Source organism: Mustela nigripes, chromosome 2 (assembly GCF_022355385.1).
Source record: "Mustela nigripes isolate SB6536 chromosome 2, MUSNIG.SB6536, whole genome shotgun sequence".
Taxonomy (NCBI): Eukaryota; Metazoa; Chordata; class Mammalia; order Carnivora; family Mustelidae; genus Mustela; species Mustela nigripes.
In genome coordinates, this window is record NC_081558.1 from 68,617,432 (window position 1) to 68,644,689 (window position 27,258).

Below are 27,258 nucleotides of genomic sequence, written 5' to 3' on the forward strand. Positions count from 1 at the left end.
TAGGTCTGTCTGGTTGCAAAGTCCATATTTTTAAGCCTTATACCAGTACTGTTATTTCCCTAGTCTTTCCTCTAAATGGACTTCATGAAATTACAACTAGAGCCAAAACACAAACTACACAAATAGACCCGGATCTAACCTACTCAGCCACCTGAGGAAGACGGTGATTCTGATCTTGTTTTTATAAATCCAAGACAATGGTTCTCAAAACTGACCATCAGAACACACTGGAAGATTGTTAAAATACAAATTACTTGGCCCATTTCCAGATTTTTCTGATTCATTAAGTCTGGGATGGGCCCTGAGAATTTGCATTTCATATAAATTCTCAGATGTTGCTGATGTTGCTGGTCTGGGGACCTCACTTTGAAGACCACTACCCTATAACTCTCTCACATGAGGACTTCTCACATCTCCCTTGTGTCCCTAAACCACACTTCCTCAAGTCATTCCTTTAGTTTGTTAACCAGTGCTATTAAGTATTACCATTTTTATTATACATTACTTACAGATTTTCTTCCTTTAACTATCTTTGCACCTTCCTAGGGAGGAAATGTGTAGAGTTTTTGTTTTAGATTTTTTCCTAGTTTTATTGAGATATAATTGATAAACACCACTGTGTAAGTTTAAGGAGTATAACATAATGACACAAATGTTGTGAATCGATTAGTACTCCAAGTTTAGCTAATATCCATCATTTCATACAGATACCAAAAAAAAAAAAAAAGTTGCTTTTTCCCTTGTGATGAGAAGGCTTAGGATCTACACTCAACAACTTTTCTGTATGTCATAGAGCAGTGTTAACTATAGTCACCATATTGTATATTACATCCCCAATATTATAATTGGAATTTTGTACCTTTTGACCACCTTCATCCATTTCCCTACCTCCCACTTCTGATAACCACAAATGTGATCTCTTTTTCTAGGAATTGTGTGTGTGTGTGTGTGTGTGTTTAAAGATTTTATTTATTTATGTGAGACAAAGTGCATAAGCACAAGGGGGAGGGGCAGAGGGGAAGAGAAAGGGAGAACCAGACATCCGAGTGAGCAGGGAGCCTGATGTGGGCTTGATCCTAGGATCCAGGGATCATGACCTGAGCCAAAGACAGATGCTTAACCAGCTTAGTCACCCAGGCAGCGCTAGGAGTTTGGGTTTTTTTTTTTTGTTTTTTTTTTTTTAAGATTCCACATGTAAGTGAGATCATACAGTATTTGTCTTCTTTTTCTCTTATTTCCCCTAGCATAATGCTCTCAAGTCCCATCTCTGTTGTTGTAGGCTAGAATAGTTTAAAGCGCGCGTGTGTGTGCGCGCGCGCGCGCGCTTTGGTTTGTTTAGAAAAGTGTTAATCTTTTTGTAGTAGGAAATTTAGCATACATGTTAGCCTGAATACCTAGACCAGTGACTGTTATTGCAGTGCTAACATAAGCATATAAACAATGTTAATATTTATAAAACTGTATCATCTTCATTTTCAATCAGTGGAAGGCTCTGTTCAGCACAATGTTGTGTTAGGCCAGGCCATCTTCTTCAGTCTCTGTTTTCATATAACAGTTTCACTTCTATCTACCTATGTAAGCATAGCCACTATTTAGGTCATTACCACCACATCAAATGTGACCACTGGTTATTTTCAGTGATGGATTAGGTTTTTGTTAATTTCTTCTTTGTACTTTCTGTTTTGCTTTAATTTTCTGTAGTGACCATTTATATTTTAAAAATAAACATTTTTTTAAAGATTTAGAGAGAGTGCATGTGAACGGGGGGCAGGGCGCAGAGGGAGAAGGAAAGAGCGAAATCTCAAGCCGACTCCCCGAAATCAAGAGTTGAATACTTAACCGAATGAGCCACCCAGGCCCCCCAAAATATGAATATTAATTTAAAGTAAATCAACCAGCCTGGACTTATCCTGAACAATAATACCTATGAAATCACCAGTTTAATCTGTTTTTATACTTAATATGCTTTTTTATTTTTATAATTTTTGTAATACACAAATAAATTACTAAAATTATGTAACTAAAAATCAGTCAGGTACTTAAATCAGTGATGCATATTTATCACACTTAGGAAATACCATACTGTAAGTTATGCCCCTTAGTATTATGAGAGCTCTTTCTTAATAATATTGTTATTAATTAATGATATAGTTATTTGATAATCTCACTGACTAGCCTTAATTAATATTAAAGATATTAGTTCTTGATCTGTTGGGATATTTGCAAATATTTTTCTTAGTTTCTCATTTTCCTTTAACTTTATGACATTTTTGCATTTTATTTTTCTTTTGCCCATCTGGCCTTTTTCTACTTAAACATAAACTGCTTTTTATCTTTTTAGTATTTGTTTTGGTATAACTTTTAATATTTTTAATATTCCTTTTTTTAGTATACCCGGCACACTATATTACATTAGTTTCAAGTGTACAACATAGTGACTCAACATCCCTATACATTATGTTTATGTTCACTACAAGCATAGCTAGCATCTATCACCATACAGTGCTATTAGAATACCTTTGACTAGGGGCACCTGGGTGGCTCAGTTGTTAAACGTCTGCCTTTAGCTCAGGTCATGATCCCAGGTCCTGATCCCAGGTCCTGGGACTGAGCCCCACATTGGGATCCCTGCTCAGCCAGAAGCCTGCTTCACCCTCTCTCCCTCCCCCTTTCTTGCTGTATCTCTGTCAAATAAATAAAATCTTAAAATAAAAAAAAAGAATACCATTGGCTATATTCCTTGTGCTATATCTTTTATTCCCATGACTTATTCATTTCATAACTGGAAGCCTTTATCTCCCACTCTCCTTGACCTATTTTGTTTATTCCCTGTCCACCACAGTTTATTCTCAGTATTTATGGGTCTGTTTCTGCTTTTTAAATTACTCCTAATTTTTTTTTTATCATGCTTTAGGTAGTCCTTAGTGATCTCAAAATGATATATTTACCCTATGTTTTTCAAAATTTTGGTTTCATTACCAGATTTAAATTTTGATATGAGGTAGGAATGTAATTTTATTTCCCCAAAATGTCACAACTCTTCCTTTATTCACTTATTTGAAATGCTACTTTTACCTTATATTAGAATCTTGTGTCTGCTTATGTCTATTTCTGTACTAGCTTTCTCTCCCAGGGATTTCTGTTTCTGTAGCAGCACCAAACTCTTTTTAGTTGGTTTTAGAATATGCAACCTTCTCTTCCAAAACTATTATTTACATTCTCAAGTGTTTATTCTTTTGGATGAATTTCAGAGTTACTGAGTCAGTTTTTCTTATAGTTCTATAGGAAATTTGATTGGGATTATAATAAATGTATATATTAAAGGGGGGAGGTATCTTTAGATATTCTTTATGGTATATGCATTATTCACTGTGGTAAAGAGTAGTAATTTGGTAATCTCACTGACTAGCCTGGAGATTCATTTTCTGCAGACTGTCTTAATAGTCTTTATATTCTTAGTGCCCTATATTCAAAATCTTGCATGAGTAATGATTGAATATGCATATGTTGGAAGGTAAATAAACAATTGATATTATAGAAAATTTGCTTGTCCTTGACTCAGATTTTTTAGACAAATGGAAAATATTCCCAACTGTGGAACAGAGAAAAACAGGGTTAATGCAATGAGAACTTTTACTACCATAAGACTAGTATTTACACAAGTAAACTGGTTTTGTTTTTGAAAATTTAATTCTCATAAGAGTCATATTTTTTTTAAGATTTTTAAATTATTTTTTTATTAGAGAGAGAGAGTGAGTTAGTAAGAGAGAGAGAGGAAGAAAGCACCAGCCAGGGGAGGGGCAGAGAAGCAGACTCCCCACTGAGCAGGGAGCCTGACATGGGGACTTGATCCTAAGACTCTGGGATCATGACCTGAGTGGAAGGCAGACGCTTAACTGACTGAGGCACCCAGGCACCCTTTCATAAGAGTTCTTATAAAATATTCATAAAAGCGATAGAGTTATGAATGGGGTGGATTAGTTAAAAGCTATTAATTTCCAAATGACTTCCCAATTACCAGTCTCAGTTAACTTTGGTACATAAAATGACCAACTTACTCAGATTCTTTAAGATAGCTACACAGTTTGTTAAGATTTCAAAATGAATCTCCTAAAATACCATCTATTCTTTCAAAAAAGGGACCATTATTCTATCTTAATAATTTAAAAATGAGTACTAAATGAAGAACAATGTAATTGTTATGAGAAAAGACCACTTAGTAGTCTACTTTTTATAAATATGACATATCTACCAGATATATGTTTAACAAAAAATAATTGAACTTATTTGATAAAAATAAAATTCAGCTTATAAGGAATGGTGATTTAGTGGTTTTTTGGGGGGAATTATTGGGAGGAAATGAAAATTATGTTCAACAGATGATTTAGGTAGTCTTTCAGAAGATAGTAAGTTCATCTAAATTTCTTGATATAGTAAAATTTAAGCAAATTTGGGAGTAATGAAAGTATCTGTTTAAATGAGCACCAGTATTTGTAAAACATTGTGTAGCACATACTGTAAAGCAAGTCAAGCAATCGGTCAATCAAGTGGGCTCTAGTAATTTAACAATAAGCTCTTGTTTTAAAGCTATACTGGACAATTAAGATTTTATTTTGGCATTGTATACATGAATTGCCAAATCTTTCTTTAATATTTTTTGTATTTATTGTGCTGGGAAGGTCACAAAGGAAAAATGTCTCCTGAATTTAGTCCAGTTAAAAAAGAACATGGAAATGTGATTTGTTATATAACAATGTTTCATTTATGTATCTTGTATATGATGATTGAGGGAATTAGGTAAATGATAAAATACTGACATATCTAATATTTTAGCACCTCAGTGTTCTGTATTACAGTCTCCTATTGCTTTTGATATGCAAATCAGGGCAGAAATCAAGGAACTCAGCAATTATAAGTAATATCCTTTTTTTAAAGATGAATGAAAGGTACATAAAACTTTATTATGTTTTTATAACTTATGTACATTAGATATTCTTGTGTACATATAAAATATTTTATAATAAAAATTATTTAAGAAACTGGTGGGAAAACCTGTTCTCCAAAATAACTAATTAAATTGTGATTTTTTTTTAAAGATCTTATTTATGTATTTTATTTTTTAAAGGTTTATTTATTTTAGAGAGAGAGAGAGACCACTCAAGTGTGGGAAGGGGCAGAGGGAGAAATGTTAGCATGCTCCACACTGATTGTGGAGCCTGATGTAGAGCTCAGTCTCATGTCCCTAAGATCACAAACTGAGCTGAATCCAAGAGTATGACGCTTAACTGACTGTGTCACCCAGGTTCCCCTTTATTTATTTGAGAGAGAGAGTATGTGTGCCAGCAGGGAAAGGGGCAGGGGGAAAGGAGAGAATCTCAAGCCAACTCTACACTGAGTATACTGCAGAGCCCAGTGCAGGGCTTAATCTCTTGACCTGGAGATTATGATCTGAGCTGAAATCAAGAGAGTTGGAAGCTTAACCAAATGAGCCACCCAGGGGCCCCTAAATTATGTATTCTTTATTGTAAAGTTGTTAAACTTGCCCACACAAATAATATTTTACATTATAACAAATATTCACTATAGTCGAAACATTGTCATACAAAAATAAACATTAACTTCAGAATCAATAACTGATTTGTACACTTAGAAAAATGAAGAATTAAAAAATACATATAACAAAGTGCTCATTAGTTCGCATCTCCTTAGGATGGTGATCATCACTATATAAGTTGCTTTTAATGAATTTGAGTCATTGTTATCTTTTCTGAACACATACTTAAGTATTGATGCTTAACATATTTGAAAACAGTTGTGATTATACTGTTAAGTGTAATTTCCGTAGTATAAATTATTAGTACCTTTCTCTTTTTGGAAGAGTCAGAATGGATCATCAATACACCACTGTGGCCTTGTGATAGACTGGATGTACTCAATCGACATAATCTGCTCTGTACAATTGCACATGAAATCTTAGCCAAGAGCCTTTATAGACAGACATTTGAAGTTTTGCAAAATCTACCAGGTTTTCAAAATTCTCAAGGTATGTTTCAATTAATCTGTTGTTTCAAAAGTTTCAAATAATCTATTGTCCATCTTTTTTTTTTGTTTTTTTTTTAAGTTTTTAAAGATTTTGTTTATTTATTAGAGAGAGAGGGAGCACAAGCAGGGAGAGGCAGGCAGAGGGAGAAGCAGACTCCCCACCAAGCAAGGAGAACGCAGGACTCCATCCTAGGACCCTGGGATCATGACCTGAGCTGAAGGCAGACACTCAACTCACTGAGAACCCAGGCATCTCCATCTGATGTTTAAAGAAGAAACAGTTCTGCACCTGTTTTGGTTCAACATATATTTTTAATGATACTGTTTTCTGCAAATCTGTTCTCTGAAACTTGAATATGCTTTTTTTATTTTTGTTTTATTTTTTTAAAGCAGGGGTGCTTACCTTTGGGTTATCAGCATTTCCCAACTGTTTTCATCAGTCCCCTTTCCCTACCTGTCAGGTCAGCAGCAAACAGTAATGCCCACAGCAAGCTTTATGTGGTCAAAATTCATTGTATTAGAATAATGAAAAATACTTTTTCTGTTACTTACTATATATAAATATAGATTTTAGTTTCCATTACCTTGGAACATAGGGAAACATGGAATAATTGGAGGAAATTAACAAATGACAAGTTCAAAGAAAGGGAATGTTAATGTGGGCAATAGTAGGTAGCGCTCTTGAATCCTAAACTCAGGTCTTATATGAACAGGAAGAGAGTCCATGTTAAGGGAAGCATGAGCAAAAGCTTTGGGTCAAAATGAGCTGAGCGATAGGTTCAGAGTGGCAGCTTACCACTTCATCAGAATGTTAACCCAAGGGCCTCCCACAGTGCTTTATCAGTCAGAGAAGTTCCACTGGTAGAGATGTTCAGGAAGAGACGAAAAGGTAAGAAGATTAATTTTCTGCCAAGGCCTGAATCACTAATGAATGCTGCCAATAAAGTGATAAAGACCAGAGTCTAGGTTATAGATTGAACTGACTAAATATAGGGAATAAGAGACTGACTTCACTTTCTTCTAAGTGAGGAATTGAACTAGAAATACCCAATGAAAGATTTGTTTTTGAGAGAGAATATTAGGGGGTGATTTATTTTTAGTCATGGGAAATTAAGTCCGAGTTCTGAACTGTAGACAATGCAAGCAGAACTGTGCAAGTCATTCATTTTGAGACACTGCAGATGCAGACACATGGGATCACAAATGGATGTTAATGCAGCCTCTGCAATAATTGTCAAGCTTCCTTTCTTATTCTTTGTTACAAAGTAAATGAATGTATTTGCTTTTGTTGAATGCTTATTTGTTTCTTAGTCTATAAGATGATTGCATTTCAGTGACTGTAACTCCCATAGTGGGAAGCAAAGTGCCAAGGGGAACAGAGAGAAAGGAAAAGTAGTGAGAGAGAGAAGATGGAGAGACTAAAATCGATTTCATTATACCTTTGTTTTTGTTTGTTTTCCAGAAACTGTGGAGGTCTCACAGTATAGCCTTCTCTTTAATAAACTTCTGGATGCCTGTATAGAAAGCAACAGTCTTGGTATGTCATCCTCTGTAGCAGAATTCATGATTTCAAAGAACATCCCTATTGATTTCTCCTTTCTTAGAAGATTAATTACTTCTTTAGGAAGGAGTTGTTTATGGCTCAAAGCCAGAGCCCACTACAAAAGTAAGTTACATTTTTAAAAATTTATATTTGATACATTAGTTTGACTTTGATTTTCTAACCCTGAAGCCTTGTATAATTTTTATGACTAGGCATTTAAATATGTAAAAAGAACAGTTGATACACATTCAGATAATAGTGGTCTACCCAGATTTGTGCTCTCTTTGGAAACTTACTCTTTCTTGGTTTTTTGGTTTTTTTGGGGTTTTTTTGGTTGTTTTTTGTTTGTTTGTTTTACTATATCTTCATTTCTTTGTACATCAGTATGCCCACTGGAGGGTGCACAAAGGAAATAAATGACAGCATTTGAACCAGTTTGGCTTAGCTTGTAAGTATACCGGAGTAAAATAACTGGTAGAATGAAGTTTAAGGAGTATTTATATATTTTATTCATCCCCGCTATATCCCCGATCTTTATAAGTTAGAATATTTTATAGCAGGCCACATAGGAAGTACAGAGGCTGCCATTACTGAACATGATACACAAGTTTTTTGCATGGCTCCTAGTAATAGAATATTGTTAATCTATTTACAGTTGTTTCTCCCTAACCAGTAAGCCGGGAAACTAATGCTTTCTCTAATCCCAGCCACCCCACAGGTATTTGAATTGGGAAGTAATTTTGTATAGAATCTGAATCCAGAAAACAATTCTTTTCTGCATTCCTGCAGTAATTCATCTTAAATTTACTTTTTTTTCTTTTCTTTTTTGAGAGAGAGTGAGTGAGAGGGGGAGGGACAGGAGAGTAAGAATTCTAAGGTTGATCTCACAATCCTGAGATCATGACCTGAGCCACCCAGACACAGTTAAATTTCTATTTCCTTAACTGCTATGTATATAACAAACATTTGAGTGCCTACTAGGTGTCACTACCGTGTCAGATTTGCCAAACATCCCAGCCATTCCTACCAGCAAAGTAACCTTTCTGAATTTGGAAGTGTTTTCTACCAGCTGTGATCAGTTTAGCAGGTGGTAACTTTTTCCCCAATGAAACAAGAAAGAAAATATTACAGGTAGTAAGTTAAGTATTATTTGGTAAAACTTTCATTTCAGTTAAATGTATACAGATTATGTGCTGGGTCAATCAAAAGAAGTTTTGAAAGAAGTTTTCTTTTTTTTTTTTTTTTTAAAGGGTGATCAGAAATTTAGAGGAGATGTAGAATTGTTTGTTCATGAACACCTCATTTCAATTTTGTGGTTGTTTCAACTCCTTATACTATTTCCCTGCAGATAACTAGAAATCACACACAAGGTATATACATACAGTTTGCTGTAACTTCTTGATTTTAGTTTTTAGAATTATGTTGATGGGGTTATTTATTTTCCAAATAATTATGCAATTTGGGGAACATGCCATTGGAAGGTGTTTAGATGGCACAGGAACAAAACCTAAACTTGGAAACATTTCAGTGAGATTTCTATGGATCTCTATTTTTTAGTTGGAAATAAAATTCTAAAAGCAGTTGAACTTAAAAAAAAAACTTGTAAAATTTTTTATTAACAGCTTTATTGAGATATAAGTCAAATACCATTACAGTTCACCCATTTATAGCAGTGGTAAGGTATTCACAGTTTGCAGCCATCACCACAGAACATTTTCATTATGCCAAAAAGAAACCCTGTATCCATTAGCAATCATCCCCCACTTTTCTCCCAAATTCTTCTAGTCCTAATTATAATTTATTTTTATAGTTTTTCTTTTTTAATAGTGTTAAAGCAATTCATGCCTAGGTGCAAGTCAGTACCTTTTTTACTAGCACTTTCCTTTTATCTAAACATATCTGTTCCTAGTTTCATATGCAGTGAACTTCTGGGACTTATGCAGGTGAGGTATAGGACAGAGTATTTTTGTTTTTTAAAAGATTTTCTTTGTTTATAAAAGAGAGAAAGAAAGCACTAGCAGGGGGAGGGGTAGAGAGAGAGGGAGAAGCAAACTCCCCAATGCCTATCAGGGAGCCTGATGTTGGGCTCCATCTTAGGACCCTGGGATCATCACCTGAACAGAAGGCAGACGCATAACAGGCACCCAGGTGCCTCTTGTTTTCTTTTTGTTGTTTTGTTTTTTGTTTTTAATTTACCTGAGTTATAGAATGAAATGAGTAATTTACAATCACTAACCAGTCTTTTCAACATTTTATTTCCTGTCAATGTTGACATTTAAAGTATCATTGGATCTTTAGATTTCGCTTCACCCATAGTTAGCACTCTAGGAAAGCCTTTCAGTGTCTTATAATCAGTCTAGTAGTACTTGATTCTGGGCCAATGGCTTTTTCATTAAGACACTGTTAAGACTATAGTGCTAGTGCCTTTGTTTTGCTTTTTTTTTTTTTAATATTTTATAGAGTTTTATTGAAATAACTTCACATACCATAAAATTCACCCATTTAAAGTGGACAGTGCATTAGTTTTCATTATACTCACAGAATTGTGCAGCCATCATCACAATCTAATTTTAGAACATCTTTAGCACCTCCAGAAAAAGAAATCCTAAATACATTAGCATTCCCTATATGCCTCCTGCTGACCTAGCCCTAGACAACAGCTAATCTACTCTATTTTTGTGGATTTGCACATTCTGGGCATTTCACGTCAGTGAAATAATTCAGTATGTAGTTTTTTTATGACTAGCTTCTTCCACTTAGCATATTGTCTCCAGGTTCATCCATGTTGTAGCATGTATCAATACTTTATTCCTTTTTATTGCTGAATAATATTCCATTGTGCAGAATTTATTTATCCACCCATCCTTTGATAGACACTTGAGTCATGTCTACTTTTTAGTTATTATGAATAATACTATTGCAAACATTCACATGCAGGTTCTTGTGTAGACATATATTTTTATTTTTCTTGGGAGCATAACTGCTGGCTCATATGGTAAATCTGTGTTTAGCATTTTGAGAAACTACCAATGTACTTTCTCAAAGAAGCTGCATCATTTTGTTTATATGCCCACCACCCAAGTTTGAGATTTCCAGTTTCTTCATATCCTCACCAACACTTATTACACTGTGTTTTTTATTTTAGCTTTCTTGGTGGATATAAACTGATATTTCACTATGGTTTTGATTTTGCATAATATTAATGATGTTGAACACCTTTCATGTGCTTATTGGCCATTTGTGTATCTTCTGTGGAGAAACGTCTGTTAAATCCTTTACCCATTTTTTTCTTTGTATGTTTCTTAATTGTATTTATTGGTTGAGTTGTAAGAGTACACACATATATACATGCACATAATATACATATAGATATATATACACTCTGGATGCAAGTCCTATGTAGAATACATGAATTTCAGTTTTTTTCTCCACTCTGTGAATTGTCTTTCCCTTTATTTATGGCTTGGCTTTGCTTTTTGTTTTCAAACTAATCACAAGGCAACTGTCCAGGGACAATAAAGTTGCCTTCCTAATGCTCCTTATTTGCTCTCCCTAGTGCTAAAAATACTGATTTTCTCTCAGAGCTGAAAAGTCAGGAAGGGAGATGTTATTAGTGTGTCCTTCCATTGTTTTTCCTGTAAAACCAAATGGGAATATTTTTCTTTTCAAATTTGCTTTTTAGGCGGAAAAGTTAATGATGGTAAATTTCTATTCATTTTGTTATTTTTTGTTTCCCCCATCTGGTCAGCAAAGTAAAATAAGAATGTATGTAAATTATACCTATCAATAGCTAGAAAAGTCAATGAGTTGATAGGGTTCGTCCTCTAAGAGACCTAGGGAGGTGGGACTACCTAGTGTTTAGAAATCCAAAATCTGTGGAGTCAGAAGGCTGGGTTATTCCCAAAGCCCCTTACCTATCATATGGGAGTCACTGTACCTAATTTCAAAGGTAGTAAACTGTCAGTTAAAATTAGGTAAAACCTATGTATTTAACACAGGTTCCTGGCACACAGTAAGTCCTCATAGATTAACCATCATCCACATTAGATTTCTTTTTCTTTTTTTTTTTTTTTAAGATTTTATTTATTTATTTGACAGAGTGATGGTGAGATAGGGAACAGACTCAGGGGGAGTGAGAGAGTGAGAAGGAGGCTCCCCCCTGAGCAGTAAGCCTGATGTGGGGCTGGATCCCTGGCCTTGGGATCATGACCTGACCTGAAGGTAGCCGCTTAATGACTGAGCCACCCAGGAGCCCCCACATTAGCTTTCTTAAAGAACTTATTCTAACAAAATATTTTAAACAACTTTTATATACAGATTTAAATTGGTTTCAGTAAAGCATAGCAGTATAATATTGTCTATAGTCTTAGGACTTAAGGGGATTTCCGTATATATCATTTGTAAGAAACACCTGAACAGTTTAAAAATTAAATCTCTTTTCTTGAAAAGTAAAATTTTTAGAACATGAATTGGTGAGCACCTACAACACACTGAGCACCTACAGGAAAGATACATATTTTACTTATTTTTGTATCTAAATAGTTCTTAGCTCAATGTCACACATATAATAGACAGTAAATGTTTATTACCTAAACTATAACAGCAGTATAAATAAGTGTTCAAAAATAGTATATCTATGTGACAGAAAAATCATCAAATTATAATTTCTACTTTTTTCAACATTTTGGATTCATAATTCAGGATAGGCAATAATTACAAATATATGTAGTTGCCATTAGAGCAGATCCCATTAAAACAAAACTTGAGTTGCTATTCTGGTTTCTTAGTTACTCTGAAATTATGTTGTGTTGATTATGGTTTGAAATAAATGGGCAGGGCGCCTGAGTGGCTCAGTGGGTTAAGCTGCTGCCTTCGGCTCGGGTCATGATCTCGGGGTCCTGGGATCGAGTACCGCATCCGGCTCTCTGCTCAGCAGGGAGCCTGCTTCTCTCTCTCTCTCTCTCTGCCTGCCTCTCTGTCTACTGTGATCTCTGTCTGTCAAATAAATAAATAAAATCTAAAAAAATAAAGAAGAAACTGAAATAAATGGGCAGTTGCCACAATGAGGTTCAAAAATTTAATATTTAGAGCAGAGTTTTAAAAATAAATTTCTTACTTCATATTTAATGTTTCAGAAGCATTTTACAAATATAATATCAAATGTTCTAGGATATATAATTTGTATAATAAACCATGTAATTTGTATAATAAACCTGATGTGCAGACCCATTCTGTAAGGTAAGTAATTAGTCACCTGTGGAAGTCTAGCTTTTCACCTTTTGGGGTTTTAGTAAAGTTTGATCTGTTTTTTGATTTCTAGGTGCTCTTTCATTGGGTTGCTACCCACCATTGGAGGGAAATTTATACAGAAAACTTCTACTGATTCCTTCCTATTTATCTGAGATTGAAATGCTTTTAGCTATTGAAATCTTCCTGGTATCTAATGCTAGTAGTATTCAGAGTCCTGGAACTTCTACACAGATACTGCAGATAGTTTTGAAAAGGTTAGTTGATATAACTTCTATTTGCATGCTAAAAGCACCATGGCTCCCTACACCTGTCCTAGGATGTAAATATTTTTGTACATCTTACATTTTATAATAAACATTATATATTTTTATGCATATTTTATATACACAAACACATATAGATGTGTATGTATGTATATATACATATTCACATATATTTATTACATGTAAAATATATATATATTAGTATATGTATGTATTTATAAACTTTGGTAACATTTAAATTGAAAAAGGATTTGACCTGCTGGAGACATAAAACCAAACAAGCTGGTAACATTTAATAAACACATTAGCAACTTCAAAGATGCTTTCTAGGGACAGAGAAATGGATCCTTTTTAAGAATCAGTCTTTCTTGTGTACAGATAGATTTTTAGATAGGTATCTAAAAGTTACTTATCTTTCCGGTCAACACAGAAGATCTAAAAACCAAGTCTAAAAGGGAAATATGCAATGGTTTATTTGATTCAGTAAAGAATTATGTTGAACATAAAGCCATCAGCCTAGTTTCTAGATTTTGAAGTGTTGTTATAAATGCATAATATTATAATGTAGGTGTTGGAAAGACTGGTATTTCTTCAAATAATTTTGTGTAAAATCCCAGAATTTGGGCTTATACCACTTCAATTCCTTATCGGCCTATTCAGGAAACTAATAAAGATCTCATGGGTGTCCTGTTTTAGAGTTTTTTGACAAGAAGATTTCTTCAGTTTACCGGTGGTATAAACCACATCATCAGTTTGGATATCCTATCCATTATCTATTACTGTGTATAAATTATCCCCAAACAGCTTAAAACAGCAAATATTATTTTAGTTTCTGTGGGTCAGGAATTTTGGAGTAGCTTAGCAGTATGGTTATGGCTCAGGATCTCTGAGGTAGTGGGTCAGGAGTTGAGGTCACCTACCTGATGACTTGACTGAGGCTGGAGGATCCATTTTCTAGATGGCTCATTAATATGTCATTGCCAAGAATCCTCATTTCCTTGAGTGTCTTCATGATAGGACAGCTAACTTACCTGAGAGAGTGATCTAAGAGAGAAAAGGCAAAGAGGAAGCTACAGTCCCTTTTATGACATATCAAGAACTGCGAAGGCTCTATTTGCAGGCTACCAGTCAGTCTGACGTAGTCACCTAGATCCTAGTGTAAGACACAAGATTCTTGCATTGGAGACAGAAGATGTTATTACTTATGGTATAGCAAGCAATATGATTATCTGCATATATGTTTCTCCTGTTTTCCTCCCCGAGTCCAACAGATGGGCCCAGCTGGATACCTTTACATGCACTGGGTTCTGTTACAGAAGAGTAATCTTGAACTTCAGGGGACCTGTTATAATGAATGATAAGCATGCCTGCCCTGTTGCTCTTCAGAGAAATATCATCTCTATCTTGTGAGGCTATAAGGAAACCTTCTCTTTGCTCTAGAAGACCCTGTCTTTGTCTTTCAAGATGGTCCACTATATAAACATCCTTGAAAGGCAGAACAAGAGATAGTTAGTGTCTCTGCTCTCAAAACTTACAGAAATGCAGAGACCCAGGAAGAATTGTCATCTAATAACCAGTGTCCAAAGGTACACACTGTCATTTTTGCTTAATTCCATGATAGTGAGTCATTTAACCTAGGCCATACTTAAGGGGAAGAAAATTAGAAAATACTTTTTTTAAGTAGGTTCCACACTAGGCTTGAACTCACAACCCTGAGATTGACCTGAGCTGAGATCAAGAGTTGGAGACTTAGCTGACTGTGCCACCCAGGCACCCCAGAAAATAATTTTAGGTTCACATTTTTTAAAAAAACCACTACAATTAGCTTTTTGTTTTTGTTATAGCTTTATTTTTTCTGAGGGCCTCCTTCTGTACTACTGTGCACTATAAGTGGCATGAAGCATTTGGGCTCCCCAACTTGAAGGTTTGATTTTCTCATAGCTTTCCATTCCCCACATATATGCAGCCTTTTTATTCATTGTTGAATTTAGGGGGTATTTTTGACCTCAGTGCAAAAGCAGTGACATGCCTAAATCTTTAACTTTGTCCCAAACAATATTATTTTCTTTATTATTATTATCATCCTGAGACTTGCCTTGTTACACTAACCTCTCTCAGGGAGAATTTTCTTCATCTTTAGGCTTTCAAAAACTGCACCTAGTTGGCATATACCCAGTCCACCACATTTTAGGACAATTACTACATTCAGTAGTAGAAGGCACCTGCCAATCCTTCCTCTCTGTGATGACTGGTTCAACTTGGTGACCAAGCTGAAGTCCTCAATCGCACCATTCTGTGCCCCACACTAAGGTGTTAATGCAAGGAGACTCATTCTTGCACCTTGCTGTTGGGCCCTGCAGGTGCCAAGAGCAGGATACAGTGAACACAAACAACTGATGCCTAATGTAACAGCCACATCTCTATTTTAAACACTTCCCACTCCCTATCTCTTAGGGTAAACAGTCATTAAAATTTTATGAAATTTGGAGACTGGTAGAAAAGTTATTAGAAGAGTAAATTGTAGCACTTAGAGAAAACTCTTAAATCAAGACTAAAAAAAGTAACTGGAAATTTAGTAAAGACATATAGCTACAATTCTATTCTGTTACCAAATGTTAGCCACCTGTTAAGTACATACTTAGAATTAAAAATAGCTAATATCAAGGTAAAATATGTGATTGCTAATAACTCCAAGTTTGATTAAATTCACTATTTTTGTACACATTACAGTGAATAGTTATGCCATTATCAACTTTCACTATACAGAGAGGTTATTAGCTGTGTTCTAGGTAAGTATTTTTCAAACTGTAGGTTGTAGTGCATTTGTGTGGTAAAATCAATATGGGTTTTGTAACCACATTATTTTCTTTAAATATTAATTTATTTGAGAGAAAGCACATATGGGGGAGGGGCAAAGGGAGAAGGAGAGAAAGTTGTAAGCCGACTCTGTTGAGTGCAGAGTGAGACTCAGGGCAGGGCCCGATTTCACGACCCTGAGATCAAGGCCTGAAATCAAGAGTCAGAAGCTTAATCAACTGTGCCACTCAGGAAGCCCTGCAACCACATTATTAAAAAAATAAAAGGGAGGCTCGATGGCTCAGTTGGTTAAGCATCTGCTTTCAGCTCAGGTCATGATCCCAGGGTTCTGGGGTTGAGTCCCACATCGGGCTCCTTGCTCAGTGGGGAGCCTGCCTCTCCTTCTGCCTGCTTCTTCCCCTGCATGTGTGCTCTCTCTCTCTCTCTTTCTCTCTCTGTCAAATAAATAAAATCTTTCAAAAAAATAAGAGACAGTAGAAAATAGAGTACATTGTCTTAAGGGTAAGTCTTGTGAAACTTCCATTTTTATGTATGAGGGTATATACAGGTCAGAGTATAAAATGTCTTTTACTATGTGTCTTATTTGAAAAATTTGAAAGCCACTATCACTAAAAAAGACTCACAGCTTAGTACCAGTAAATGTAGATGACTGTTTTAAAGAAACTATAGTTTCTGACTTTGTGAGTTGTTCACTTTGTAGATGTGAAGAAAACAAATCTCGGAGCAAGGATGATTATCAAGCTGCAGTGGAAAGATTAATTATGGCTGCTCGTATATCAGATCCAAAGCTCTTCATTAAGCACATGACCGTCAATGTTAATAAGGAGCAGGTTTATAGTTTGGAGCACTGTTCTGCCCTGAAATGGTTGAAAGAGAATATGAAGTGGGCTGGAAAGGTCTGGCTTTTCAGTAACCATTAGTTAATAAAGGCTTTTTTTTTTTTTTTTTTTTAAGTTCAAGTAATCATTGTTGAAAATAAAAGGCAGTAAAAATAGTTTTCACTGTATTCACCTTTTGCCCGTTATTGGTTTATATAGTAAGTTAATAGTTTCCAAACACTAAAAGTTTGGATTAAAGTATGCAAGATGGGGCGCCTGGGTGGCTCAGTGGGTTAAGCCGCTGCCTTCGGCTTAGGTCATGATCTCAGGGTCCTGGGATCGAGTCCCGCATCGGGCTCTCTGCTCAGCAGGGAGCCTGTTTCCTCCTCTCTCTCTCTCTGCCTGCCTCTCTACCTACTTGTGATCTCTCTGTCAAATAAATAAATAAAATCTTTAAAAAAAAAAATTAAAAAAAAAAAAGTATGCAAGATGGTTTTATCCACACTGAAAAGTGATTTTTCAAATTACTTTTTGACTTCCCTTTAACTTAGGTAAACCCCTATTTATTCTGAAATCTAAACATTGGGAGATCAAAAACTGAATATTGTGCAGCATTTAATAAGAGTGAGTCATAAAAGGGAAAGTAGGTGAGCAGGTAACTGGAGTTTCCAGATAAATCTTTAGGGATATGAAATAAGTTTATAAACAGTACAGAGTCTAAGTCCAATTCTAAATCTGTAATCTAGAATAGTAAATACTAACAAAAAATGATTCAAATGCTAAAATTCTAAGGCACTTTCTGAGTTATACCAAAAAGTTTTTAAATTACTGTCTGAATAATTTTCCTTTAGTGTATCTTACAGTGTTTGTATTTTGAAAATTTGTAATTTGTTGCATTAGATATGACTAAAGAAAACAGTATTTTAAACATAGATCACAACATAAATACCCTAACAAGGACTGTTCCTAATCACCTTAGGAAGTTTAAACTCCTTTTCTCAAGTCTTCGGGATTTGTAGCACATTCTCCAAGATGATCATTCTCAATCCTTGATTTGATACTTAAAAACGAATTTAAAATCATTTAGAGAGAAAGTCTGAATAAAGTGAGTAATAAAGAGTAAGTCGTGACTAAGGGGATTGAAGGTATTTCCTAAAGTTTTCAAAATATGGTAATAGCATCACTGGAGTACGTCTATACCCTCCCAAGACTAAAAAAAGTTAAATCCTAGCACTTAACAAAATGCCTATTATCATATGATGAAATGTGAAATGAATACTAGAACAGGATATGGGAAGTGAGGCAGAGGAGAGGTAAAGAAAAATGCTCACTTCTCCAGTATGAAGACTGCCATTACTTAAATGCTGCACCTAGAAAATAGGTTTGGAGATTAATACCATCAGTTTGAGGCACCTTTGAGGACAAGCGAAGAGAATGGTAAGTGGACACTTAATAAATTAGTCCTTCCTATAGATGGAAACTGAAAACCGAAGAAAGGAGAGAAATATGAGACCATTTAGATGTCGGTGGCCAGAATGCATCTGAAAAGATAAAATGCGCACGATGGTAAATTAAGCTTTTAGAAAAGAAAAAAAAAAAAAAAATGGGGTTGGATGGAATGGATCACAAGTGACCAAATTGTCCAGAGCAAGAGCCGTTAGGGATGAAACAAATGAAGGCGTCTTTCTTTTTTCCCTCTCTGAACAGTGCCAAAAGGTAGAGAAAAGAGTGGTTGTTGCATTTGCCTAATTTCACTTGTGGCCGGCCATTCCTGGGGATAAAGCCACCAGACCCAAGTAAAGCTAAATCTCAAGATGAATAGTTTTTAAAAGGGGGGCGGAGGGAATGCTTAAGGTTTGAAAATAGCAAGATCTCGAAGGGACCAAAGGAAAAAAATGTAAACTGGAGAAAATGTTTAGGAATTAGCCTTGTTTCTGAAAGGTATGCCAAAGGGCATACTTAAGACCTTTAAAAAAGCTTTCAAGAGAGCCGACCTAAGGCTTCCGCTCCGAAAGTGCCCCGGGCGATTTGCAAGGCCAGCCTCGCCCTCTCCCTGGGCGCCCGGATGCGGGAAAGGGCGGGGGGGGGGGAACGCTAGGCGTCCCGGAGCATGCGCTCGTCACCCCTCCCCTCCCTTCTCCTGGCTCCAGCGCGTGCTCGGTCACCCTCTACTCCCCATCATGTCCACCCCGTTCCGGTCAGGCCCCGCCACCTGCCGTCTACTCATTTTCCGACGCCCTCCGGCCTAGGTCGTTACGTCTCGGAGGGCTTATTTGCGTCTCTCAAAGCTTTCCGCGGAGCCCCCTCCCGGCCGGTCGGTAAGAAGGTGGAGGGCCAAGGGATTCAGGAGAGCGGGAACGACAACCAGATCACCAGGGCAAAGGCCTGCGGTCTGCTAGGGCTTTCCCCCACGGCCGGCTGCGCGCAGGCGCTCAGGGAAGAAGGCCGGGCGGGCGTCGGCCAATGAGAGCGCAAGCTCGGCCCCCGCTGCGCGCTGAACTCGCCTCGAGCGACCTGCTGCGGCCGGCGCCGGAAGGACGCGCGAGCGGTGCGCGCCCGACTGGGATTTCAGGGCTGGGGCTCAGCGATCACTATCGGTAGGAACCTGTCAGTGGGTCCCGTGGGACGAAGGCGGTGGGAACGCCGGGCCCTGCGGCGCGCGCCCGTTAGAAGGGCTGGCGCACCGGTGCGCATGCGTCTCTGCACAGGCCCGCGGGAGCGACGCTCCTTCCTCCTGGTATGGGGTGGGAGGTGGAGCAGGTCGGAGGGATCCCGCGCGGCGGACGCTGGGTGGAACTGTAAGCACGGCGGGAGGGCCTCCAGTGGTGCTTTCGGGCGGCGCAGCGCAGAAAAAGGGGTTCGGGGAGTCAGCTTGCTGAGTCTCCTTAGGTCCACGTGATAACTTCTGAACTGAGGCGATGCCAGGGCCCGGAGTGTGCGCACCGCGTCTGTTGTAACTTGTTTAGAAATGAGAAACCAAAGACGGTTTACGTTGGTTTCCGACTATGTTTCCCCGTAATCCATTTATCATAGAAGTGTTGTGATCCGAACCGCCTAGCAAAAGATTTAGAAGGAAGCTAAAGAACCTAGGCACTTTGCTTTTGCTATAACTTCTTATTTACTAGGATTTGCTGCTTTGCTTTGTCTTGGCCTATTTCGCTTCCCTGAGTAGTCAACTGAAAAGCAATGAAAAATTCCCTGCTTTTGTTTCTCCTTGACGAAACAAACTCCTTGTAAAAACTTACAATATAGTTACTAAGATAAGTTCACAGTGAGAGTAGCCTGAGGATATTAACCTTTGTTAAAATAAATTACGTTCGAATAAAAACTGTGTCAAATGGCCAAAGACCAATCCTAGGACCTTTATTTAACAAACACTGTTACTATTTGTGTATCTGTCAGAGGTAAGCAAAACCCTTTTTCTCTAAACAACCCATAATTTGTCTTTTCCACCAAATTAGATATCTCTTTCTCCTAGGTTTGATCTGTAACTGCATAGATTTATTGCCCTAGCATAGAATTTAGGTTAAAATCATAAATTTTCATTTTATGAAATACAAGCTAACATTACTGTTAAGTGGATAACAGTGACCATGTAAGATGCTTTGTAAATGAATTGTGACTTTCCTCATCTTCCAGCCTCAATCTAGAGTTCTCTGTCTCCTTGGAAAATACCTTCCAAATCCACTCCCCCTTCTAAATATTGTACCAGAGATTTCCCCGGTAATACTCAGTGCATTACTGTATTATTTCATTAACTATATTTTGTAATTATTTTGCCACTCCCTCCGTCTTTTCTAAACTAAATTTCTGGACAAGTGGGATTGGCTTAATGTTTTTTTTATTCACAGTACTTTGCACAGAGCCTGGCACATAAGAACTTGGTAAATGCCTGTTGATAAATTAGGTGAATTAAGGACCCATAGTGCTCCCAAGCCTGAATAGTTAGTTATTTTATAGCATGCCTGAGGCCTTTTCCAAATGGAAGAATAGTAGGCTACATGGAATCTGCTTAAAAACCACCCATGTAAGGGCGCCTGGGTGGCTCAGTGGGTTAAGCCGCTGCCTTCGGCTCAGGTCATAATCTCAGGATCCTGGGATCGAGTCCCGCATCGGGCTCTCTGCTCAGCGGGGAGCCTGCTTCCCTCTCTCTCTCTCTCTCTGCCTGCCTCTCCGTCTACTTGTGATTTCTCTCTGTCAAATAAATAAATAAAAATCTTTAAAAAAAAAAAAAAAACCACCCATGTAAAAATTTGGACGCAAGAAGTTGACTTGTGTGCCCCAGGCTTTCAAACTGTTTTTCACTAGCAAGTGGGAACAAACACCCAGCTCTGCTCTGAAACAGTGGATTTTCAATCTGCTAAAAGTCATTTTGAATTTCTGGATACCTAAGTCCTATAAGGGAAAGAAATCTTGTCTTTTTAGCAATCACATTTCTTACAGTAAATTTAAAAGTTAACATTGCAGTTATCAGTCAGGCCCCTTACGATTTTGATTTTTCTGGGGCCTGTTTATTTCTAACTAGAGTGTTGAAGTTGGGTTCTTGGTCTAGCAGAGATGAGACTGACCCACATGAAAAGGCAACCAGCCATGTCTGCAAGAGGGCTGAGGTTTAACCTTGTTTCCACTTAGAATTTTTTTAAGTGCAAAAACGGGGTAAACCATACAGAAAACAAAGAACTAGTTCAAGGAAAACTTATGATTATTTGATTTTTCACATACAATTGAGTATCTAGGGATATTTCCCTAAGTTTGTTAAAGAAGTATTTTTAATTCTTAAAACTTAAAGTTTTCTGATACATCAATCCTGTAAAATAGTCCTGGTGAAATAAGGGTTCCCTAACCTGAAGTGTGCATCAGAATCCCAAAGACATGTTAAAACAGATTGCTGGGCCCCATCCAGTTTTCTGATTCTGCAGGACTGGGGCGGGGCCTGGTCATTTTTATTTTTTAGAAGATCTCGGAGATTCTGTTTCCAGCTTTGACAACCACTGCCCTAAAGGTTGTTTCCTGTTTCTTTTTTTCTTGTTTCTTCACTAATCCATCTTTCCAAAAGGATCTTGATCCCATCATACTTTCCCTTTCACTTAGTTTTCTGAATCCACTCTTTGAGAAGATCTTATGGGAAATACTTAAGAAAAACTCAGGACTCCAAGGGAAACTCTGCATTTCCTATCTGATTCTTCAGCAGAACCAGAAAAAAATATTTTTCATTTTTTCCAATGATTTATATAGGAAACAATTAGCTTAGAATAATAATTTTGTTGAGTGTATATCAGAATTAAATGAATATTTTTCATGTATATAGTCATTTTCCTATAGAAATATGAGTTGGCCATCATTGTTGGGGGAAGGGAAGATTGTTGGCAAAAGTAAAAGGAGTTCCATTTCCTCTCATGTTGTCTCTCTTCCTCCCAGCTGAGAAAACCACTTTATTCATTCATCAAAAAGGCAGTTTCTACAGCACAATACAATTTATTATACCCAGTTAGGTTCTCTTCTTTTTTCTTTTCTTTTTTTTTTTTTTTTTGGAAGAGAAGTACTACTGTGAAACTTTTTATTACTTAGCAAGTGATAACTTTCTTTGTCTTTGAATAATAAAAATAAGCAGTTATATTTATTTGTTCCAATAGATTGTTTTCTCCCTAAAGTTTATGAAATTAAATCATACATTTGTAATTTATTTACTTGTATGTAGTCTTGCTCTGTATTTTTTAAGACTTTCACACACCCTTATTGTGATAATTCTGAGTTTTCCAATTAAGAAATTTGTTTTTGGATAAAATGTTGTGTTTAAATACATGTTCTACCTATATGTAAGCCCTTATTAGGAGGGGGAAAAGGAATTCTGCAGAATTTTATTCACCCTGCATTATATAATAATAATAGTTGTCACTTATATGAATTTTCTATTTGCTAGATGTTGCTAAATCCTTTATGCACATTATTATATTTAAGTTTCACAAAAGTACTGAGACAAGCCCCTACTTTTAAGCATAATATACTCCTTAGAACATGTACAAAAGTCTAATGCAGGGGTGGGGGGCGCCTGGGTGGCTCAGTTATATGTCTGCCTTGGGCTCAGATTATGGTTCTGAGGTGCTAGAGTCCTGGGGTTCTGGGATTGAGTCCCATGTGGGGCTCACTGCTCAGTGGGGAGTCTCCTTCTCCCTTGGCCCCTCACCCTGCTCTTGCTGGTGTGCTCTCTCTCTCTCTCTCTAAAATAAATAAAATATTTTTCTAAAAAAGTCTAATGTGGGATTCCATATCCAGAGAGCTAAAAAATAATATTCTAGATTACATTTCAGCTTTTAGAGATAGACTGTAATGAGTATTTCCAGAATTTTATACGTATCTTTCAACATTTTCTCAAAAACACACAGTGCAGATAGTCCAGTGACTAGACAGATGAAAGCATCTATATTGTTGTTTCATTTTTTAAAATTTGTTAGTCTTTATTGCCAGTATTAGAATTATAATTCTTCCCTTTTGATAAAGACAAATGTCAATAAAATACTTACTGAATTGACATTTTCTACAATAAAGTTTCTGACTAAACTACTTCTGTCTAGCAGACTATAGCATAGTGTTAGCTCCAAGTATTCTCTCAGCTCATGAAAATTTTTAAATTTTTAATTAAAGGTCAGTTTGGGGTGACAGTATTTATTTACAGGTGTTTCTGCTATAATGACATAAACACGTTCCTGGAAATCCAGACATTCTACAGAATAATACACTAAAATAACAGGGGTTATGAAGAAAAAAAATACACACCACTCAAAACAAGACATGAAAGTCTCCAGCTTTTTCATCTGTACTAACAGCTTTCCAGATTGCTTGATGAAAAATGCAGGGGTACTTGAAGCTGCTAACCCTCCGCTTCTTAAACCAAAGGAACTACTGGGGGATTTTCATGTTTTGTTATTAAGGTCTTTTACTTATGGCTAAAGCCTTTGTAATTGTAGAAAGATCACCTCTGATCTCTCCAAACCTTTAACATTCTGGGAAAAAACTGCATAGGATATAAGATCTTTCCCCTATTCACCAATTGCACATAAGCTATTTCACATTTAACTTTCTTCATAGAAGAGGCAGCTCTTGAACCTTCTGTATTATTTATGAGGTGAGAAAACAGACTCACAGGTAAAATAGCTTGCCCATGCTCACACAGGTAGTCAGAATCAAGATCAAGAGTTGAATACAGATTTCAGACAGGGCATCCTCCCTTTCCTAACCATTGTGCAGACTGCCTTCTCTGACAGTGTCATGTTAACTAAAGCGTTTTTGCCTTGCACTGGCTTAGACCAGCACAATCCAATAGAAATGTAGTATGAACCACGGATGTAATTTTACATTTTTCTGGTAGTGAACTGCTGAAGACAAAATCAGGTTGTGTTTTACTTTTTAAAAAGCAAAAAAATAAAATAAGATTAATTTTAATAAATTATTTTAACTTCTAATTGATACAGAAAAGTATTAATGAGGTACTTTGCATTCTATCTTTGTACCAAATCTTTAAAATCCAATGCATACTTTACACTTAAAATGTATGTCAATTTGGAGTAGTCACATGTGGCATAGGCCTACATGCTAATTCTTTTTGCTCTACTGCCATGTGAACATTTTTTTAAACTTTTTTTTTAAGATTTTATTTATTTGAGAGGGAAAGAGGGAGCTGGAGGAGAAGTAGAAAGAGAGGAACCAGCTGACTCAGCGCTGATCATAGAGCCCTATGCTGGGTTTGATCCCAGGACCCCGAGATCAAGACTTGAGCCTAAAACAAGGGTCATATGCTTTACCCACTAGCCACCCAGGTACTCCCACCACCTTTTTAGGAAATCACCTACTCATCCAAAAAGCAGGCAGAAAACACCTCTTAACCTGTAGTAGCGTTTTTCTTTTTAAGTTCTCTCTAAATCTAGAAATAATGATTTAATGTTAAGACTTGTATTTAGGAACATTTTAAGATTATATTTAATCTCTGCCTCTCAAATAAAAATAAATAAATGAATCTTTAAAAAAAAAATAGTTCATGCATTTCTTCCCCTCTACCCCCACTCCTACTTTTGCAGCCACCAATCTGTTCTCTTGTATCTATGAGCTTGGTGGGTTTCTTAATTTTGTTCTTGTTTGTTTTTTAGATCCCACATATAAGAGAGATCATACAGTATTTATCTTCCTTTGTCTAACTTATTTCACTTAGCATATTGTCCCTGAGATCCATCTATGTTGTTGCAAATGGCAAGATTTCATTTTTTTTATGACCGAGTAATATTCGATTGTATAAATATACATCTTCTTTATCTATCCATCAGCGGTGTGATGTGGTTGTGTCCATATCTTGGCTGTTGTAAGTAATGATGCAAGAACATGGGGACGCCTATATCTTTTCGAATTAGTGGTTTTGTTTTCTTTGGATAAATACCCAGAAGGAATTGTTGGGTCATATGGTGGTTTAATCCTTAATTTTTTGAGGAAACTCCATAGTGGTCACACTGACTTACATTCCCGCAATACTATACAAAGGTTTCCTTTTCTCCACATTCTCACCAACTCTTGTTATTTCTTTTGTGTTTTTTATAATAATCATTCTAAAGAGTATGAAGTGATATCTCATTGTAGTTTTCATTTTTTTCCTGATAATTAGTGAGGTTGAGCATCTTCATATGTCTGTTGGCCATTCTGTATGTCTTCTTTGGAAAAATGTCCATTCAGATCTTCTGCCCATTTTTTAATCCGATTGTTTGTTTGCTATTGAGTTGAGTTCTTTATATATTTTGAATATTGGTCCCTTATTGGATACATCATGATTTGCAATTATTTTCTTCCATTCAGTAGGTTGCCTTTTCATTTTATTGATGTTTTCCTTTGCTGTGCAAAAGCTTTTCAGTTTGATGTAGGCCTAATTGTTTGTTTTTGCTTTAGTTACCAGATTTCCAAAAAACCATTGCCAAGACCTATTTTAAAGAGCTGGCCACCTTTGTTTTCTTCTAGGAGTTTTATGCTTTTAGGTCTTATGTTGAAGTCTCTTATCCATTTGGAATTAATTTTTGTGTCCAGTTTACTTCTTTCGTATATGGCTGTCCAATTTTCCCAGCATTCTTTCTTTTTTTTAATTTTTTTAAATTTTTGTTTTCGAGACAGAGTGTGAGTGAGTGGGAAGGAGGGGCAGAGGAGAGGGAAAGAGACTCTTTATTTATTTATTTATTTATTTATTTGACAGACAGAGATCACAACTAGACAGAGAGACAGGCAGAGAGAGAGAGAGAGAGAGAGGAGGAAGTAGGCTTCCTTCCCGGGCAGAGACCCTGAGATCATGACCTGAGTCAAAGGCAGAGGCTTTAACCCACTGAGCCACCCAGGTGCCCCTTCCTAAGCATTATTTCTCGAAGAGACTATCTTTTCCCCATGGTATATTCTTGATTCCTTTGTCATAAATTAATTAACCATAATATGCATAGATTTATTTTGGGGCTCTGTATTCTGTCCCATTAATCCAAATGTCTCTTTTTATGTCAGTATCATACTGTTTTTTAATTACTGTAGCTTTTGAAGATTCTTCCATGTCTTTTCATGGCTCGATGGCTCTTTTGTTTTTTAGTGCTAAATAATAATAATCCATTGTTTAGTTTATCCATTCATCTACTGAAGAACATCTTGGTTGCTCCCAAGTTTTGGCAATTATGAATAAAGCTTTTATAAACATCTGTGTGGGGGTGCGTATGTGGCTCAATTGGTCAAACATCTGCCTTCAGCTCAGGTCATGATCCCGGGGTCTTGGGGTCAAGTTCCGCATCAGGCTCCCTGCTCGGGGGGTATCTGCTTCTTCCTCCCACTCCCCCCTGCTTGTGCACCACCCACCCCTACCGAACAAATAAATAAATTTTTTTAAAAAATATTTAAAAAACTAAGCATCTGTGTGCAGTTTTCTATATAAAGATAGTTTTCAGTTCCTTTGGGTAAATACCAAGGAGTGTGATTGCTGGATCATATGGCAAAAGCATGTTTAGTTTTGTAAGAAACTGCCCTACTGTCCTGGCATTCCCACCAGCAGTGAGTGAGAGTTCCTGTTGTTGCACATTCTCATCAGCATTTGGGGTTATCAGTGTTCTTCTGGATTTGGGCCATTCTAATAGACGTGTAGTAGTGTTTCATTGTTTTAATTTGCAGTTCGCTAATGATATATCATGTTGAACATCTTTTCATATGATTATTTGTCATCTGTATATCTTATTTTATAAGGTATCTGTTCAGGTCTTTGGTTCATTTTTTTTTTTTTCCTTTCTTCAAAAACCTTATTTACTATAAAGACAAAACACCAAAATAGGTATAAATAATATAAAATTGGTTTAGTTGGGTAAAATTTTTAGTTAAAATATCTTGATATATTTACAATAACAAAGGACACATTTAATTTGGCCCTTTCTTGAATCAGGTTGTTCATTTTCTTGTTGAATTTTTTAAAAAAATTTGTGTGTATTTTGGATAATTATAGCCCTTCTTCAGTTATGTGTATCTTTTACAA

At 36.5% G+C, this 27,258-nt stretch overlaps 2 protein-coding genes across 10 annotated transcripts in view; both read left to right on the forward strand.

Moving 5' to 3' along the window:
• TOPAZ1 (testis and ovary specific TOPAZ 1) overlaps positions 1-16,909 on the forward strand; it is a 138,940-nt gene extending 122,031 nt beyond the window's left edge. Inside the window, 4 exon segments of the mRNA XM_059388313.1 lie at positions 5,879-6,043; positions 7,505-7,708; positions 12,906-13,089; positions 16,616-16,909. Coding sequence (XP_059244296.1) covers positions 5,879-6,043; positions 7,505-7,708; positions 12,906-13,089; positions 16,616-16,835 — 773 coding nt within the window. The 3' untranslated portion in view covers positions 16,836-16,909.
• Positions 16,910-18,836: 1,927 nt separating this feature from the next.
• TCAIM (T cell activation inhibitor, mitochondrial) overlaps positions 18,837-27,258 on the forward strand; it is a 46,813-nt gene continuing 38,391 nt past the window's right edge. For 2 of the 9 annotated variants that reach the window (XR_009402433.1, XM_059390708.1), the window contains exon 1: positions 18,840-19,051. Coding sequence is in view for 4 of the 9 variants with exons in the window: in XM_059390708.1 (XP_059246691.1) it covers positions 18,844-19,051 (208 nt within the window). In the remaining 5 variants the exon portion in view is untranslated. Of the gene's footprint in view, positions 19,052-19,095; positions 19,331-19,368; positions 19,532-27,258 lie in introns of those variants that run through there. The other 7 variants (XM_059390703.1, XM_059390701.1, XM_059390705.1 and 4 more) reach the window with 7 other exon arrangements.